Source organism: Diadema antillarum, unplaced genomic scaffold, assembly GCF_040938485.1.
Source record: "Diadema antillarum isolate AM-2024a unplaced genomic scaffold, OU_Dant_1.0 seq00000637_RagTag, whole genome shotgun sequence".
Taxonomy (NCBI): domain Eukaryota; kingdom Metazoa; phylum Echinodermata; class Echinoidea; order Diadematoida; family Diadematidae; genus Diadema; species Diadema antillarum.
In genome coordinates this window covers 137,243-156,555 of record NW_027271554.1, presented here as the reverse complement: position 1 = coordinate 156,555, position 19,313 = coordinate 137,243, and the positions used below count along the sequence as shown (strand labels likewise).

Below are 19,313 nucleotides of genomic sequence, written 5' to 3'. Positions count from 1 at the left end.
AGTCAGTCATCTACTGAGTTAATAGATCTAATCCGTCGATACAGAAATATGTTGTCTGCAGTTCGTAATCGTGACGTAAGGAGGATGTGAACAAGATTGCACGAGATAAACGAAGCTATTTGTAAGTAAGCAATCAATGCTGCTAACAATGAAGGTGATCAAAAAGTGACCACATTTTGTGACAAGTCCTGCTGATACCTGGCAGGAGGTTCAAAGCATCCCCCATTTCATTCATAGATTCTCATATCACCTTTAACAAGTGCCGTCGGAACAATTAAAACGTTCCACACAAAAAACACCCACATGCACTCTAATTTGCCTCTCTCCAGCAAACAACAATATCATCACCCTTTGATTTACAAGAATGGCGAAAAATACATGTACAAAGTCTTTTAACACTCTTACTCCTACTACTTAAGACTCTAGGACTAAGAGATCCTTTCACTGTAGATTCTATAAGGGTTGTCCTTAATCGTCTTAAAATCATTCTTCACGTCACAATATCCTGCGACATGATCTAACGTTCACGAATCTCGGAAAAATGTCCTCCTTATTTAATCAGGAACATGCACGGCTTGGGGCGACCCTCACTACAAGACATTCGACGGTAAGCTCTTCGACTTCCAGGGTGACTGCGACTACGTGATGGTGACCGACAGCGTCAGCCAGGCTTCTGGAATCGCTTTCTTCCACGTCGTCATCGGCAACATCCCATGCGGAAGTAGCGGCGTCTCCTGCACCAAGTCCATCACGTTTACGATCGGTATGGTCTTACAAAATAATGTGCAGTACACGTAACAGTTTAACCTTTGAACTTAAGAATACAATTGACGACTCGTAAAGTAATGTTTCCACTAGTTTTGCGCAGAAGTATGGTTGAGATTTGACATAAGAAGTCGTTTTAGTCGTAGCAAAGAAATAATAAATGCAACACAATTTATTACTCAATCTATTACATTTGTAACAGTTGTAAAGCTCTATATAGTTCAGTACCTACTGTACGTTTCTCGTGCTTGCGGCCCTTGCGTTGTTACAGGTTATTGGTAGGACCCCTACATACAGCTGTAGATGCGATAATTACGAAACAAGCACAGGATTAGCATATCACACTTGCTCGTCGAGTTTGTACTTGATAACCTGCGTAAACGCCAATAATCATTTCTTGGATCTCACTTCACAAGAATCATATCAATATAGATTTGCCATTGGTATTTTATCAAGAAAAAGACAGGTGAACAAAAGTCTTCCCTATCGCGGCATTACCCATAAAGTTTACTGCTTTCATGACTAACATTAAATATCAATAAAGATTATTTCTCATAAAAAGTCTATAGAATGTATATTCATTTGCATTTACTCTTCTACGAGAACTCATTTTTCTATATCGATTGTGTATTGGCAAAAGAAAAAAAACAAACAAACAAACTTCATTTCAATATCATCATTGAAAATGATGGAAGATAATTTATTCTCAATTTTCATAATCATACCCAGAGTCTCTTTTTGTTGTTGTTTCGATGCATATAGGAACCGGGTCTAACCAAGAGAAGTTGTCCCTAGTCCGTGGCGCAGAAGTCCCGAAGTCAGCCGGATCGTTCCGGATATCGCAAGTCGGAGCCTACGTCTACGTTCACACTGATTATGGCATCACCTTGCTTTGGGACCAGGGCACTTGGGTCCAGGTCAAACTAGATCCCTCGTACAAAGGAAAGGTAAGATCTCTATGCTCGAAACTTACGATGTTTCACCTAAGCTGTGATTTGACAAAACGATGCGACCAGAAAACTCTTATAAGGTATTAGGTTAGTGTGTTGGCGCACAAATGATATTAACCTCGTCGGAAATTTCACCTCAACACATTTCTATGGTTATCAACCTCACAGGAAACAGTCGAAGTAACTTCGAAACTTCGAATGGGAGTGATACGACTATCAGACGAAGTCCAGAGGAAGATAAAATCAAAACTTTTTGAGTGCAACTTTGGGTAAAGCAGATTTAGGGAGAGGCTTTGCTCAACGCAGTCAAAAAAAGAAAAGAAAATTCCAAACAAACAAACTTCCCATTGGCTAATGAAAGTACGTAGTAGTTATTGATTGGCTATAGTTTGAATAAACACCTATATTGCCGAAGCAGGTGTGTATCTAAACAATCATGACTACGCGCAAAGTTGTGGAATTTGCACCTGGTCGAAAACTGCGTGTAATGCATTCTCAGCTGTTTGAACGAAAAACCACACAATTTGGTGTTAGAGTAATGAATAACACGCGGAGGTGTTACACTGCTGACTTTGCTGTGTAGCCTTAAAAAAAAAAAACATGATCCAACAAACTGTTTGAATCCTACTCTGGACTATTTTTTTCTTTCTCTTTTCTTTTCTTTTTCGTCTTAACGCGATAGTCCTTCAATCTTTTAGCAGTAAAAACGGCGTACATAGAAATGGCACGATAATTCTTCGACATCTTTCCAATGTGCTGCCTTCTCACACGCACGCACAGGAAAAAAAAACATCCATAAATTGTAAAAAATTTAATGCAGAAAAGGCCTATTCAAAGCATACACATTGATTGGTGCATGTACGTAAATGGAAAGAGGGAGCGAACTGCAACAGAGGGAAGCGTTTTCTGCTGTGAGAGAGCTAGTCCTGATAACTGAATTCTCTTGTTAGTCAAAGTACAAAGGTATATATCACCTGTAGTTTAGCGCATAACTTCTCAGCGGCGCCAGTCGACGATCGAGTATGACTCCAGGGATAGCAGGTGTTCTTTCTCCACCTCTGACGCCCCCTGCCCTATTTTCTCCTGCATTTCATCTTTCATCGGGTCGCGAAGACATCTCCGTTTCCGCAACACGAGACTAGCCTGGTCTCCGGGAAGTCACGAGAGAATCTTCTTTGTTGTTGTTGTTATGTTCATGCTCATTTTACTTTATCAAACCTGATAGGTTGGCGGTCTCTGCGGCAACTTCAACGACCTTGTCGGCGATGACTTCTTGTCCCCAGCCGGCGGACTACCCGAGACGTCTTCAGTCGACTTCGGTGATAGCTGGAAGGTAAACCCAAACCTTGTAGTAAAAAGAATGATACATAAATTCAAAATATCTGACAAAACAATCTTGTTTTCTTGTCCTGCTCTCCACTGTTTTGTGAGATTACGATCTGCAGTGTGTGCTGTACATTGAGTAAACACAATTTCAGTGATTCAATAATTCTACACCTTGAGTGGCTGCTAATACAGAACTATTGTGACAAGTTTTGTCTGTTGCCTGCGGTAAACAATGCGGGATTATCATTTAAAGTCTAGTAAGCTATTAAAAAATAATACATATTCGTAGGATCTATGTATAAATATTAGTAAAATAGTGGTAAACGTTACTAGCGATGAAAACGAGGCATGTCACAACGAGGTCAGAAGTTAGAATAGAAGCTACCAGCGACGAATTACATTGTAAAGAATAGCAGTGCCAGTCTTAAATAGCAGTTGTATGGTGGCTCTATCTTTCAGGTTCCGAGCAACGTAAAAATGCGGCTCCGCTATAGATGTCTATACCTTTATTTTGACAGGTTCACGACTATTGCCCAAGATCATCGCAGGTGACCAACCCGTGCACCACCAGTCCGCACCGCCGCGCTTGGTCCATGCGCCAGTGCAGCGTGCTCAAGTCGAGCCTGTTCGAAGACTGTCACAACGAGGTCAGCTACAAGTCTTACTACACGCGGTGCGTGTACGACGCGTGCGGCTGCGACTACGGCGGCGACTGCGAGTGTCTGTGCACGGCCATAGCGGCCTACGCGCAAGAGTGTAACGCACGGGGTGTGCCAATCAAATGGCGCTCAAACGACCTCTGTCGTAAGTCAACTTTCTCCTCCTTATGTTTTCGTATCGTTTTGCCTCCAAAATAACTGTGTATAAAGCTGTCTGTTGATCGCAAACGAATACGTGAATGTTCGCATCCTTTCCTTGTGTTAGTTAACCAGAATACGTCCTTGGAAGATCTTCCTTCATTGTATAAGCATGGACCTACTACACACATGGACTAGTAACGAATGTCTTTCTTTGATCCTATCATCACCGCCGCCACCTGATTATGTGCATCTTAATCAGTACATTCAGGTGCTTGGATAATGACGATTGTGCAATCGTGCATCGTCACTAACAAAAGAAACATTTCCCTCATTACGGTCTTATTTTGCTGAGGTGCCTTTTCAGACTCAACTGCCTTTGAATAAACATCGATGAAAGGGAGCAGCAAACCCCAAAACATGACAGTTTTCCTGTTACAAAATTGGAAATTACTGAAGTGGACACTTGTGGACAAGCATGTAACATGGCTTAACGATTGGACATACAAGTCATCCACGGTTCCTGTCCATGTTTACTCTGAAACAATGTGCGAAAATTGGGGAAAATTAGATTACAAATCACAACCAAACTGCCAAAATAATTGCTTTCTCTCGTAAAGTATGCACATTTCGCAAATGAAATTACTTGAGCGATAATTTCCCAATTTACACTACAACTGCACATGCGTTTTTCTTGATTTAAGAGAATTAGTATCTTCTGCGCATGTAATTTTTATATTCCTCAAAGCGCCGTCTTTTTTTTCATCCAGGCTGCCTGTCGGCGGTGATGATGAGATCAAAGCAGGAAAGCATGTTTAAAATGCTTTTGTGACGCCTTTGACATAAACAGGTGCATGAATTAATTACGCGCGATAAAATGTCCATATGTGTAGTAGGTCCGTGGTATAACGGTCTTATTTTGTGTATGGCATATTCTGAATAACAGAGTCTCGTTAAAATGCATGCTAATACTGTCCACCCAAGCTGTCAATTGCAGTCTTAGAATTCAAAATCTGCAATTCGTGACTCCCCCCCCCCCCTTTCTCACTATCATTGCAGCTTACCAGTGCGATGGCTGCCGCGAGTACGACCCTTGCATACCCGTGTGCAACGTCTGCGGCCTCGAGGACCGCTGGGACGAGCACGGCCTCTGTCCCGATACCTGCGTGGAGGGATGCAACTGTCCTCCGGGCCAGTTCTACCAGGACGGCGAGTGCGTGGAGGAGTGCCAGCGGACCACCCCGTCAACGACGACGCCTTACGTTACCACCACACCTCCCTGGAGCGTCACAACCGAGCCGACAACCACTACGCCAGTGCACACGCCAGCCTTCAATACGTGTAGGTCAAAAACACCATTCCCACCAACAACACCAGTGGGCTCAGCTCGTAGCGCGTCTGCCTCCCAATCCAGATGACCCGTATTCGATTCCCGAGTCTAACTGAGCATTAGTGTTGTGTACAATCATACCTTCCCCTCGACAACTCGAGGCAAAACACTCTGTCCCTCAGATAGGACATAAAATGAAGGCACCGCGTGTGTGAGTCATGATTTATACCAGTAAAAATCCCGCCGCATTCATTCATTCATTGCAAAGAGCAGGGTTCATGTTATCTTGGTGACGAAATTCCTATGACCAAGATTTAAAAAAAAAAAACGTCAGAAAGGTAAGCCCTATTTTTGCAAACCGCTAATAAGAATCTGATAAATAGACTTAATGAAAGTGTAATAAGGATTATTTTGAGGGTTTTATTAGGGTTTCAATAGGAACTTGGTTGTAAACATAACTAGAATTTCACTTTCTATATAAAGGCAGTTCTCATCTAAAATACAGAGCATTTTTGTACTTAACTCATTGTACTACAACTTTACACCTTTACCACTAACTCGATGTAGTGTGAACTGATCTATTCATAAACAGTCATTCATTTGTTACATGTAGATTTTGTGCACTAATCAATACCTTAACCAATTCATTCGTTCATTCATTCATTCACTCTTTTATTCATTCATTTATTCATTCATTCATGTCGTTTGTAATTGAATTCTCTGTCTAAGAATTAATCTTACTATACTTCAAGGTGTCTGCAACGGTTACGGCGATCCACACTACTATGACTTCAACGGCAACGAGTTCGATCACCAGGGGAACTGTACGTACATCCTCAGCCAGGACTCCAGCGATCCGCCCGTCTATATCGTTCTCATACACAACGTAGAGTGCGCTAATTTTCCAGGCACCACGTGCCCGAAGGAGCTGACGATCATCTACGGAGACTACATCGTTGATCTCCTGTCGACGTTCACAACACTGGGAGTGAGTTCTGGAATGGACACACAAAATGAAACGAAACGAAACAAAGCGAAACAAAACAACCACAGCAAAACAGAACACACAAAAAGCTCCGTACAGTAGTTGTATCAGTGTTATTATATATATATATATATATATATATATATTTTTTTTTTTTTTTTTTTTTTTTGGGGGGGGGGAAGGGTAGATGCGTTTCGACGTTCTTATTTCTTTATAATCGGAACAATAATATACAGTCAAACCTGCCATAGCGACTACCTGTCTATAGCGTACGGTATGCTACTAAACTCAGTTCCTCAAAAGAAATGACATGTTAAAGACCCTGTGTATAGCGGCAACCCGTCTACAACGGCCATTTTTTTTGTCTCCCTTTGGTAGCCGCTATAGACAGGTTGAACTATTACATATCATATGCATTTGCCTGTTTTGAAGAGACCGCTATTTCGCTAGATGCATTTAAGATAAGAAGATGTAATCTTCCTTGATAAAATAAAAAATATATAGAAAGTTTTTCTCTCACCATTAGATAAGCATTGGACCAGGGAAGCTGCAACGTACTGGTGATATTGGCATTAAAGCATGTACAAAGTTAACTTGGTGAAACAAAAGTGTCATTCCTAAAAAGTAGTGTGCCTGTGTAGCTGTTTTGTAGTTGGGTTAAATAGGGGAAGAAACGTGAATGGTATTTCAAAGATATTAAAGCGGTTTGGTGTGTCTCCTTTGTTTTCTCCTATAAGGTGCATCAAATTCGAGTGAACAACGTACTGATGAACGCGCCCGTCGACTATAATAAGACGTTCAGAGTGCTGGCAAGTGACATGTACCTCATCTACCAAGCGCCGGACATTGGCTTGGAAGTCCGGTTTGTGCCCGTTGGCATGCATTACTTCCGTGTCGAGATTCCAGAGGCCCGTTTCTACGACAGCACCGAAGGCTTGTGTGGTGAGTTTTCATCACTGGATGAAAGACATTCTTCTCTACAGTTTGTGTTAGATCGATCACCTTCTCCTTTTCCTCAAATTCCTCATCCAACTTCTTCAATTCAATTCAATTCAATTCAATTCAATTCCATTCAATTTCGGTTTTACTACAAATAAAAAAAGAGCATAACAGTACGTGCGCAGACCAGTTATGTCATGCGTACAGAGGAAACGTGCAAATATGATAACAGAAAACTCACAGTTAAAGAAAAAACAAAATGTAAAAAGCCTAGATACTCCGTCAAATCAATGTCATATCACCCTACAATCCAACAATTAAAGTCGCACAGGCAGGAAATTAGAACTGAATACACGTTTGGTTATATACAAACAATGTAGACATAAAGCCAGGCTGACACTTGCACGACTTTTGGCCACGATTTTGTCGTGGCAAGTCGTGACCAAAATTTTGAACAATTCAAAATTCTCGTCCGGACATGGCACGCAGGTCACGACGGGTCTACGCACAGTTCACGCCAGTTTACGACTAGTTTGCGCACTCGCACGACTCGAGTCGTGCCAATGCGTGCCACAGAATCGTGCAAGTGTCAGCCTGGCTATACACATAAATGCAGATACATTCAAAATAGATAATAATCATACATGTAGGCAGAATAGATTTCCACACGCAGCATAACGAATAAAAAGAAGCATAACATCGATTCAGTGGATTTATAGTACCATACATACAGAAAAAATATGGTTACAAAAAACAAACATGCAACTGCACATATCCCCTTTTTCGTCCTGCTCCTAACTTCTCCTTTCGCGATTCCTCTCTCCTCTTCTTCTTGTCCCTCTTCCTCCCCTTTCTTCCATTTTCCTCTGGTTATATACCCAAAACCATCCATTCTATGACTGCTCTTTATCTACCATCACTGCTTCAACTCCGCTCAGTTTTATTAGCTCTTTAGTTAACACTTCCCAGCTCCTACCATTCTTGACAAGTCTACCACGACTGAAACTTCTAGGTCACAACCTGTTCCGATCCTTCACAGCACTACCACTTCTAGAATGCTATTGCTGTTACGTCGGTCTCCTACCAACTCATCTCCCTTCTCCTCTTCGTGTCTGACAAAGAGTGTTTAAAATAATTATCCTGCTTGAAAGGGGAAGTCCAGACGATTTTCATAATTTTATATCATGTACCTGTACATAAATCGACAGCTCCGCTCATAGATTTGTGGAATTTATTGTGGTCCTTGAGCATAGAGACCAATACCAAGACCCAAAACAGATTACACTGAACAAGGATGATGACACGGGAGGCTCATTATATTCCAGTTGTGTACAATGCTTAACAATTTCACCAAACTTTGTAGAATTTATACATACTTCCTTCTTTTATTCTGCTTCCTTGTGGCCAAACTCAGGTATTCCTATCGTGAAGCTGCCACATCATTGTTGGTCATCGTGATTTTTGTTATAAATCTTTAAATCATTCTCATTCCTCATCCCAATCATTATAAGTTCTGAAACTCTGAGCCCAGTATAGCCATTTTTTTTTCTCTTCAAATGCAAAAGTCTGAAAATTATCCGGAAGTCGCGTTTTAAAAAAATGTGATTTTCCCTGTGACTCCGTTCTCAGGTAACTGCGGCGTGAACGGCACCACGTGCGAGGAGGACAATGACTGCTGTGACTGGATGGTACCGGAGGACAGGGAGAGGTGCGGCTGCGAAGACGTCGGCACGGAGCTCCCGTGTACGCCGGACGCCTCGTGGTGCCAGAACCTCTACGACCGGCCCGAGTTCGAGCCTTGCTACGACACGGTGGACCCGGAGCCGATTTTCCAGAACTGCCTCTACGACTTCTGCCACACCGACAAGCACCCGTGCGACTCGTTCGAGTTCTACGCCACCGTGTGTGCCGAGAAGGGGATATGTCTGCAGTGGCGGTCTGACGATTTCTGTCGTGAGTTAAGAAAACAAACAAACAAACAAACAAGGAAACAAACAAACAAAAAAAGCATTCGCTTTTCAGCATTTTTTAAAGTCCTGATAATAGCCGACGAGTTTTCTTTTTGCATTTTTGTTCCGATTTTGTTCGTTTCTGCCTTTTTTAAAAACAAATTCACTTTCACTCATTGAATGAAACAGGAAACAGAAATGTAGATCCATACTCGAAACAAATAACGCAATTCACTGAAAGAAATGAGTGAGGGAAGTAGATGCAAGAAAAGGCCTATGTGTAAGTAATGAATATATATGAAGAGCTTGCTTCCAAAAGGCGCTAAATCCATCATTTTCAACGGATTTAGCGCCTTTTGGAAGCAAGCTCTTCATATATATATCATATATATATATATGCTTGCATATTACATATATGATGTACATCTAACTAAAAGAAAACCACCGAACAGATTCAGGGCCTGCTGATGATTAAAGGTGTGTAGATTGAAATGGAATTTGTTACATCGTTAACGGTTATTGTTTATACTACTTTGATTGAGAGTATTTTACATAGGTCCACGATTTTACATGAACATGTTATGAAAATATGGCGTGATGCCGTGTTGGATCTAGAGGTCGTGCAGATCAATGCTACACACAAGAAGCCATGTGTGGTGCTGGTAACAATCTTTGAACTGTGATGTTTTGCGAGCGCACCCAGTTGTGTGAGTTGTTACCTGGAGAGCACTTCGCAGTACACGTATGTCGCCAGGAAGATAAAGTATTACACGTGGATTATCTTCACCATTCCTCGTTTTAGCTGTCAACTGCCAGCCACCCTTCGAGTTCAGACAGTGCGTATGTCCGGACGAGGAATATGCCACTTGTGGGGAATTCAGCGCGGACTGTCCGACAGAGCCAATCTCTGGCTGTTTCTGTCCGGTTGGCTATACCCGCCGGAACGACACCTGTATTCCGTGCCGTAAGTGTTTCGATTATCTATCTATCTATATGTCTGTCTATTTATCTTTCCATCAGTCCATTTATCTATTCATCTATCTGTATGGCAAAATCATGTATGTATTTCCAGTGTTATATTAGTTGGGATAGCGTATACCTGAAAAGTAGATTGATATTGAATGTTATCATATCATAATACATAAATGATAACATATGACGAAGAAAACTATGGACGCTTGAAAAGTGACAGAACGGTACTTCAGTAAAAGGGTACATGCGAATAACATAACCAAAGTTTCAGAAATTTATTTTCTATCTTGCAAGTCATTGTGCATTTACTGGTCACAATGGCTAATGCAAGTAACAAAATGTCGCATAGAAGTCAAACTCTGATGCTCATATTTATAGTATATTTGCGAAAGGCAAGAAAACTGTACAGATTATGCGAAAATGTACAGACTATGAGGAAAACATAAATGACTTAATATGCTACATTTGGGCAGGTAAAACAACGTACAATAATAACATATAATTGGTAAATGAGTGATGTGCTGTAAAATATATGAGTAGATAAAATGAACAATGAGTATAGGTAAAGGTGCTAACTCGACCAGACGGTCATATTTTGACCTTAAACATAACATTGGATTCGATTATCCAGCCGAAAGGTGTTAGAGTTACATGTCCATTTATAACAGTTATCTTAGCAATTGTAACATATTGAGCAGTGAAACTAATTTTCGGCTAGTTTCATCATGGAAAAACATTTTTCTCTATTTACAGCCACACCCACGGTACCTGTTACCAAGCCAAGGACAACCACGCCTACCACCACCGCGCCCCCTACACCCAGCTTCACGCCAACACCTTATATACCACCGCCCAATGACTGTAAGTGATCGTGTAATTCTGTCAATCTAAGAAAATTGAAGGGGCAGCCATCAGAGTGGCTGGCCGATACTTACGTCGACTTTCATTTTTTGAATATCACATACTTATTTTCCTTACATTTCACGACACCTGAGTGTGACCAGTGACCACATTAACTTTTTTTTTTCTTCAAGGTATCTGCACGGGCTACGGCGATCCTCACTACAGAGACTTCAATGGTAACGACTTTGATCATCAAGGCAACTGCACGTATGTTCTGAGCGAAGATTCCAGCAAACCACCAAAGTACACGGTACTCATCACCAACGTGGAATGTGAACGGTTCCCCGGAACCACGTGTCCTAAGCAGCTGACAATCATCTACGGAGGTTATGAGGTCGTACTGCTGTCTGATCATACGTCCGGAGGGGTAGGTATAACGTGTTGTGATGTTTTCGAGTACCTCGTAGTTCTGAAGAGTACAGAACAATCTCTTTCTACTTGGGTGCACTGATTGCACTACGGTTGCAGTCAGCGATATAAGAAGTACAAGAAGCTAAATGTCTTCAAACTTAAGAAGGAAATGGTTGGGGATGGCCTTGTCAGTGACCTGAAAAGTAAACTGGAAGACCCCAAGCTAGGTAGCTCTCCTGTGGAGGACGACTGCTCTACCCTCAGGCAGGTAGTGTACTTAACCGCCTTTGAGCATCTGGCCCTTCAAAGAGAAGAAATCAAGAATAGTTTGACTAGAATGATGAGCATATATCATCCCTACAGGACGTAAAGCACCGTCTTCGCAGAATCGATGAGTGACTTCTCATCAATCCCTACGAGGGTAGCTTTCACCAACATCTGCAGGGAAGTTCAGGCCAAGCTTCGCAAGATGCAGAACAAGTGGCTCAGTAACAAAGCTGAGGAAATTCAGGCTGCTGCTGACATGAAAGGTTCTAAACGTTTCTACGCATTAAAAGCCCTCTTTGGACCTCAGCCCTCCAGCTCCTTCCCCACCTGCTTAGTGCAGACGGGGCAGCACTAATCACGGATCGTGCTAAGATCCCTGAGCACTGGGCTGAACACTTCGAGACTGTCTTGAATCGACCATCCCCCATCAATGATGAAGGTATCCAACACCTCCCACAGATTCCAGTCAACCAGGGACTTGATACACCACCCACCTTCAAAGAGACTCAGAAGGCCATCTTTCAACTGTTCTGCAGAAGGGCACCTGGCATCGATACCGTCCATGCAAAGTTGTACAAGTCAGGAGGCCCTTTCCTCACCCGAAAGCTGATAGACATCTTTCAGTCCATAAGGCAGCAGAGTGTCATGCTCCAGGACCCCCTTTGATGCTTTCATTGAACACATTTACAAAAGGAAATTTAAGGTAATACAATACAATACAATACAATACAATACAATCGGATCATTTATTTAGCGCCCTTACACAGTCAATGGCTGGTTTCACAGCACTTCACAACAAAATTCAGTAACAGATTAGCATCAAAAAGGAAAGTCTTAAAATTCTTCTTGAAGACATCAAGGGATGGGGAAATGCGGACAAACCGAGGTAGATCGTTCCACAATCGCGGTGCAGCCGTCACAAAAGCATTGTCCCCCGCTGTACTGTTGGTTTTGGGTACATGGAGTAAGGTGTTATCTGCACTTGAACGTAGTCCAGGTCGAGCAGAACAGTATGGAATGATTACAGATCTAAGATAAGTAGGGGCTTTCCCTTGAAAACACTTGTACACAATTGTCAAGATCTTGAAGCAGTTCTGTGACGACCATCAGGACATGTCCCTCCTGTCCATAGCCGGCAAGATTCTTGCCAAAGTCCTTCTCAACCGCCTTATCCAGCAGGGACACCTTCCCGAAAGTCAGTGAGTATTCTGGGCGGATAGAGGCACAGCGGGCATGATCTTTGCATCAAGAAAGCTTCAAAAGAAGTGCCAAGAACAGAACAGGCACTTCTACGCCACCGTTGTTGATCTCACAAAGGCATTTGATACAGTCAGTAGAGAGGTCTTGTGGAAGATTTTGACAAAGTTTGGATGTCCAGAGCACTTCGTCACTATGATACGCCAGTTCCATGGCGGTGTGATGGCCCGTGTACAGGATAAGGGTGAAACATCAGAGAGCCTTCCCGGTGACAAACGGTGTCAAGCAGGGCTGCGTAATAGCGCCAACACTCTTCAGCCTCATGTTTTCTGCCATGCCCATTGATGACTTCCATGACAGTCACGAAGAAATGGCTATCAGATCTATACAGATGGTAAACTCTTTAATCAGTGCCGACTACAGGCAGTATCAAAGATGAAAGAAGTTGTTAGAGACTTCCTTTTTTTGCCGACGACTGTGCTCCCAGTGCCTCCAGTGAACAGGCAAAGCAAGCGACTACTGACAGAATATCTAGGTCTTGCGACAACTTTGGCCTCACCATCAGTACCAAGAAAACCGAAGTCATGTATCAACCCTGCCCTGACAAGCCCCACCAGAAATCTGCTATCAGAGTAAATGGTACAGTGCTCAATAATGTTGACAAGTTCACATTCCTGGACAGCACTCTGTCACGTCAGATCACCATTAACGTGGAAATCAAGTGTAGAATCTCCAAGACCAGCAGTGCCTTCGGGAGGCTCCGAGAAAATGTCTGGGAGCGAATGGGTATCAGCCTCAGCACCAAACGCAAGGTCTACCAGGCAGTAGTCGTCACTACACTTTTCTACGCCTGTGAAACCTGGACCATATAAAGCAGACATGGTCGAAAGCTGGACCATTTCACACGTACAACCTGTCTCCTCAGACTAATAAAGATCAGATGGCAGAATCACATTCCCGACACAGAAATCCTCATCCATGCAATTATGACCAGTATTCACACCTTCCTTAGGAAGGCACAAACAAGATGGGCAGGACATGTCCCACAAATAGATGACCAACGCATCCCTAAGGTCCTTCTGTATGGTGAACTAGCAGAAAGGAAATGCCAAGATGGAATTCCCAAGCTCCACTTCAAAGATTGCCAGAAGGCCACCCTGAAGAGCCTCAAAATTCCTGTCGGAACTTGGGAAGACCTTGCCTTAGACCGACCTCTATGGCGTTGTCTGATCAGTAGTGGTGCCAAGTCAGCCGAACAGCATCGCAGAGCCACAGTCGAAAACAACGGGTAGCAAGGAAAGCGAGAGCAGCTAGATACTCGAGACCACCCAATTAACCACCGGCTCAAAGTGTGAAATTGGCGCCCGACAGCTCAGATTTGACATATCAGTCACCTCCGAACACACTAGGTCAAGCAACAAAAACCACAACAACAAACACAACAACAACAACAACCACAACAAAAAAAAAAGAAGCCAATGATGAGGGCTATTGCCCTTAGCCTACTAATGTCAAACAGATGTTTTTACTGTAACTGATTGACAAATTGCCCTACATCGACGTAAATAAGCACTGACTTGATCAGTGTTTTAGTAGTAGCCATAATTTTAAAAAGATCATGGGCGTACATACTCGAGCAGGATTAGAACCTCCGAGGTGAAAACATCTCGACGGAAGAATATCACGAATTTGAATAGACGTTTTACTGTATAAATTATTGAAGGTGGGCAGCACTACCCAAGGATATGTGAAAAGATAATTTCATTACGTTTACATGGGTAAGCTCTAAATAAGTCGCGTGAACCTCCCCCCCCAAAAAAAAGAAAAAAGAAAAAAAAGAATGGAACTATTTATGTTGCTTTTCAATTTAATCTTTTCTCATGAAGCACAACCGTGTCGACATAGACGGAGAGCCATACACCGCACCAGTGCAGAAATACAATCCTACCTTCGACATCTTTGTTGACGGTATCTTCGTCGTCTATTACGCACCCGAAATCCGCCTGGAAGTCCGTTTCGTCCCCTTCGACTTGCACTACTTCAGCGTTCGGGTTGCCTACGAGATATACTACAACAGCACAGAGGGACTGTGCGGTAATCCACACGTTTCCACTTCTCCTAGCTAGGGGTAGATAGGAAAGCGTGTCTTTTCGTTTTTGTTAAATTGAATTCGTTTGGTATGCTTGAAAAGAAGAATGCCTTTTATATTGATTTATAGAGCGGAGTAGATATCTTTCTAAGATTTATAACTCAATATAAGCGTCTATGGCAATTACTCCCTGGGCAATTACCCTGGACCGTTCCCTTCACCCTAACCCTAACCGTAATCCTAATCTTGAACCTAATTCTAGCCCTTACCCAAACGCTAACCCTATAAACGTAACCCTAACCCAAATCTTTACTCTAACTAAGGGGGATTGCCCTGATACGGAATATAAGTTTTTAGAACAGTGACATTCAAAACTTCGAAAAAGATAAATGGGTAAGTGTTGATTTTTGAATACATACGGCACTGATCCTCAGTAGATAGTAAATGATACATTTCTTTTTGCTATGACATGTCCAAGAAGGGGTGGGGTTGGGTTTTAGCTGCATACTCATAGATGTATCGCGAGAAAATGTAAGAGATTAAAGACGTAGCAAATGACGTTCCGCTTGAGGTGGTCTAGTATTTGCCTTAATGTGTGTAACACAAAATCACATGAATGATCAACTTGTGCTAGTCTATTTGTTTTGTTTTGTGTTTGTTTTTGTTTTTTTCACCAAGAATATTATGCATTTTTTATGCTTAAACTGAACAAAAACAAACAAACAGGGATCTGTGGCGTCAATGAGACAACGTGTGAAGAGAATAATGACTGCTGTGAATGGGTACCGATCGAAGAACGGAGAGATTGTGGCTGCGGCGAGCCTGTACCTCCTTGCCCGAACCCACCCGATGTGGACTGGTGCAAACTGCTGTACACGCGGCCCGAATTCCAAGTGTGTCACGAGGTTGTTTCACCAGACCCATTCTTCAGGAACTGCCTCTACGACGAGTGTTTCTCCAACGAAACTACGTGCGACGCATTCGAGTACTACGCCATTGCGTGCGCTAGAGCTGGTGTGTGTATCGACTGGCGAGAAGAAGACTTTTGTCGTAAGTTCTTATCATTCAGTCATCGGTATATTTTTTTTTTTAACAAATGGAGTGTGTCATCATGGTCTGTTTGAAACAAACATGAAGTTTTGTTGTGTTTATGTATCAATATACTGAAATTTGTTTGGGACCGTTGAGTTGGGACTGCTTGGAATTTGCTTTTCAACATACTTTCTCCGTCAGTATAGAATCCCTGAGAACGTGTTGTTAAATATTTTACACATCCTATCAATCAAGGAAATTAAGAATGAAGAAGAATTGGCGTTACATTTCTGTAGGTAATTTTAAGACGTTGCTATAGCCCCTTATTGTAGAGCTACTCAGTAAATAATCTAAAGCTATTTATGCCTGTAATGCACACGTCTGATACCTGTCTTATACTATTTGTTGATTGCTGTTTATCAACCCACCAGCATTCCACTGTGAGGAACCTATGGAATACCACGAGTGTGAATGTATTCCGTCTCCACATGACCAGTGTACACGTTTCCATGACGACAACAAAGAATGTCCTGTCGAGCGAGTCAATGGCTGTTTCTGTCCTGAAGGAACCATGCTCGTTGATGACGAATGTGTGCCCTGTTGTAAGTATTCAAAATCTTGGAGATCCTTGACATTGAACAACGACGCAAAATTTTACGCAAGAGTAGTAACGAGATGCCAAGACCTGATGCGGACTCAACAGATTTTTGTATTCGTTTGAAATGTGAGACTACTAGGTATTTCGAAATAGACATGGTTATAAACATGCTAGTGTATGCGTTGCAGGAACTCTGGTAAAAGAAAACGAACTTTAGTTCAAAGGAAGTGTCAGTTAGACAGATTGATAAATAGAATGAAAAATGAGAAACAAGCGAGACAAGCGGATATGGGCTGAGATAAAACCAGAAATGTTTCCAATATAGACATAATAGATAGCCACACTGAAAATAGATATCATGTACATTATGTTACGCCTATTGCTTCGCGTAAAAGTGTCTTCGCGTAAAAGTGTACTTTCAATTCATGAGAATATCTTAGAGAGTGATCTTTACCTATGTTTAAGGTCCACTGGTTGTCTTCATCGGAATTAAAGCCATCAGAGTGACGTCACGAGAGACGCAGTCAAGAGATCAGGGAAACTCGCTTTCTTTAAGGCTATCGCCGGAACACCCAAACGAGGTCCTTCGCAAAAGGCTTAAGATCAATAACATAAAGTTGACATTCTTACTGCAGTTAGGTTTGTTGTAGTTGTGAACAGAACATTTCTCTGTTTTACAGCCACACCCACTGAATCCGTCTCCACGCCTACGACGAGGCCTGCCACCACCGCGCCCCCTACACCCACTTTCACACCAACAGCTTATGTACCACCGCGCAATGAATGTAAGTAATCGAAAAATTATTCCAACCTTAAAACCATTCTGATCGTACCGGTAGCTGCCTGGCCAGGAGTCACTTTCACATTTTTCTATATGATTGAAATTGTTACAGGCTTGAAGACTGAAATTTTTGAAATTCAGCTGTTTTTGTTCAAAGGCATCTCAGAGAAGGCATGTTTGGAAGTTGCCTTTCAGTCAGAAATGCGTAATTTACTTGTATTATTACACTAAGAAATCTAAACCTTATCACTTCCGTCCATGACACCCCTAAACACATTAACATCGATACTCGTGCTCTGTTCTTCAAGGTATCTGCACGGGATACGGCGATCCTCACTACAGAGACTTCAATGGTAACGACTTTGATCACCAGGGCAACTGCACGTACGTTCTGAGCGAAGATTCCAGCAAACCACCAAAGTACACGGTACTCATCACCAACGTAGAGTGTGAACGGTTCCCCGGAACCACGTGTCCTAAGCAGCTGACAATCATCTACGGAGGGCATACGGTCGTACTGTTGTCTGACCACACGTCCGGAGGGGTAAGCATAACGTGTTACGATATTTTCGAGTACCTCATAGTTCTGAAGAATACTAATCGATTTCTTTCTATTCGGGTACACCGATTGCCGCGCTGCTGTTGCACTATTGTTGAACGAAATACTGGCTTAAGTAGGAATCAATGCATAGGTGGAACAACAAGAATGTGAATCACGACAGCGATGATCCTCAAAGTGAACTTTGGAATAATAATAATGAGCGTTATTAGGATTAAACAACCACTGTCAAACAGCATAACTGTATTGTAAAGATCAACGAATGAAGAATATTTGAAACCATGAATTTACTGCTGTTACACAGGAAATTTCTAAACATGTCGTTTGAAGTCTACAATGTCGAGTTGTTGACTTTGCTTCTTAATTAAATCTTACATTATAAAGCACAACCGTGTCGACATAGACGAAGACCAATATACTGCACCCGTGAGTGATTTCAATCCTACCTTCGACATCTGGGTTGATGGTATCTTCGTTGTCTATTACGCACCTGACATCCGCCTGGAAGTCCGTTTCGTCCCCTTCGACTTGCACTACTTCAGCGTTCGGGTTGCCTACGAGATATACTACAACAGCACAGAGGGACTGTGCGGTAATCCACACATTTCCGTTTTTTCCTAGTTTGGGGTAGATTGTAAAGTTTATTTTTTCGTTTTCATTGGAGTGAATTTAAGTGATAAGCTTTAAAAAGAAGTATGTCTATTGAGTCATTGATTAAGTAGTTATTTTTCTATTATCTATAACTGAATACTGTTTTTGAAACAGTGATATTGGAAAACCCAAACAAACAAACAAACATTAAATTAATAAGTAACTGTTGACTCATAAAAACAAACGGCACTGATTCTCAGGAGATAAAGGACTTACAAATTTCACCCGTGCCAGGCAAATCAAGGCCAACCCCAAATTTTGTTCATTTAGTAATAAATACCTATAGAAATCGAAGAAATTTCATTCCTTTTTTTTTTCAAGTCAAACTAGAGTACGTTATACCCATTTCAAAAGTTGGTCTATTATTTGCTATAATGCGTCCACTTTTAATCTTTTTTCCATCTACACAAAATTACATGAATGAACAGTATGTGCTATGTTTTCTTGCTTTTTTACCGAGAATATTACAAATAGTCTGTACTTCAACTAAACCAAAACAAACAAACAAACAGGGATCTGTGGCGTCAATGAGACAACGTGTGAAGAGAATAATGACTGCTGTGAATGGGTACCGATCAAGGAACGGAGAGATTGTGGCTGCGGCGAGCCTGTACCTCGTTGCCCGAACCCACCCAATGTGGACTGGTGCAAACTGCTGTACACGCTGCCCGAATTCCAGGTGTGTCACGAGGTTGTTTCACCAGACCCATTCTTCAAGAATTGCCTTTACGACGAGTGTTTCTCCAACGAAACTACGTGCGACGCATTCGAGTACTACGCCATCGCGTGTGCTAGAGCTGGTGTGTGTATCGACTGGCGAGAGGAAGACTTTTGTCGTAAGTTCTTATCATTCAGTCATCAGTATGATTTTT

The 19,313-nt window shown here is 42.1% G+C and overlaps 1 protein-coding gene across 1 annotated transcript in view; it reads left to right on the top strand.

The window, feature by feature from the left end:
- The window catches only part of LOC139736341 (mucin-5B-like), a 36,568-nt gene that overhangs the window by 17,109 nt on the left and 146 nt on the right, over positions 1-19,313 (top strand). The window contains exons 17-34 of the mRNA XM_071647096.1: positions 563-763; positions 1,528-1,712; positions 2,941-3,048; positions 3,560-3,845; positions 4,898-5,179; positions 5,921-6,156; positions 6,891-7,095; positions 8,722-9,045; positions 9,844-10,005; positions 10,767-10,874; positions 11,048-11,283; positions 14,618-14,825; positions 15,547-15,870; positions 16,284-16,454; positions 17,131-17,235; positions 17,540-17,775; positions 18,175-18,382; positions 18,954-19,277. Coding sequence (XP_071503197.1) covers positions 563-763; positions 1,528-1,712; positions 2,941-3,048; positions 3,560-3,845; positions 4,898-5,179; positions 5,921-6,156; positions 6,891-7,095; positions 8,722-9,045; positions 9,844-10,005; positions 10,767-10,874; positions 11,048-11,283; positions 14,618-14,825; positions 15,547-15,870; positions 16,284-16,454; positions 17,131-17,235; positions 17,540-17,775; positions 18,175-18,382; positions 18,954-19,277 — 3,909 coding nt within the window. The remainder of the gene's footprint in view (positions 1-562; positions 764-1,527; positions 1,713-2,940; positions 3,049-3,559; positions 3,846-4,897; positions 5,180-5,920; positions 6,157-6,890; positions 7,096-8,721; positions 9,046-9,843; positions 10,006-10,766; positions 10,875-11,047; positions 11,284-14,617; positions 14,826-15,546; positions 15,871-16,283; positions 16,455-17,130; positions 17,236-17,539; positions 17,776-18,174; positions 18,383-18,953; positions 19,278-19,313) is intronic.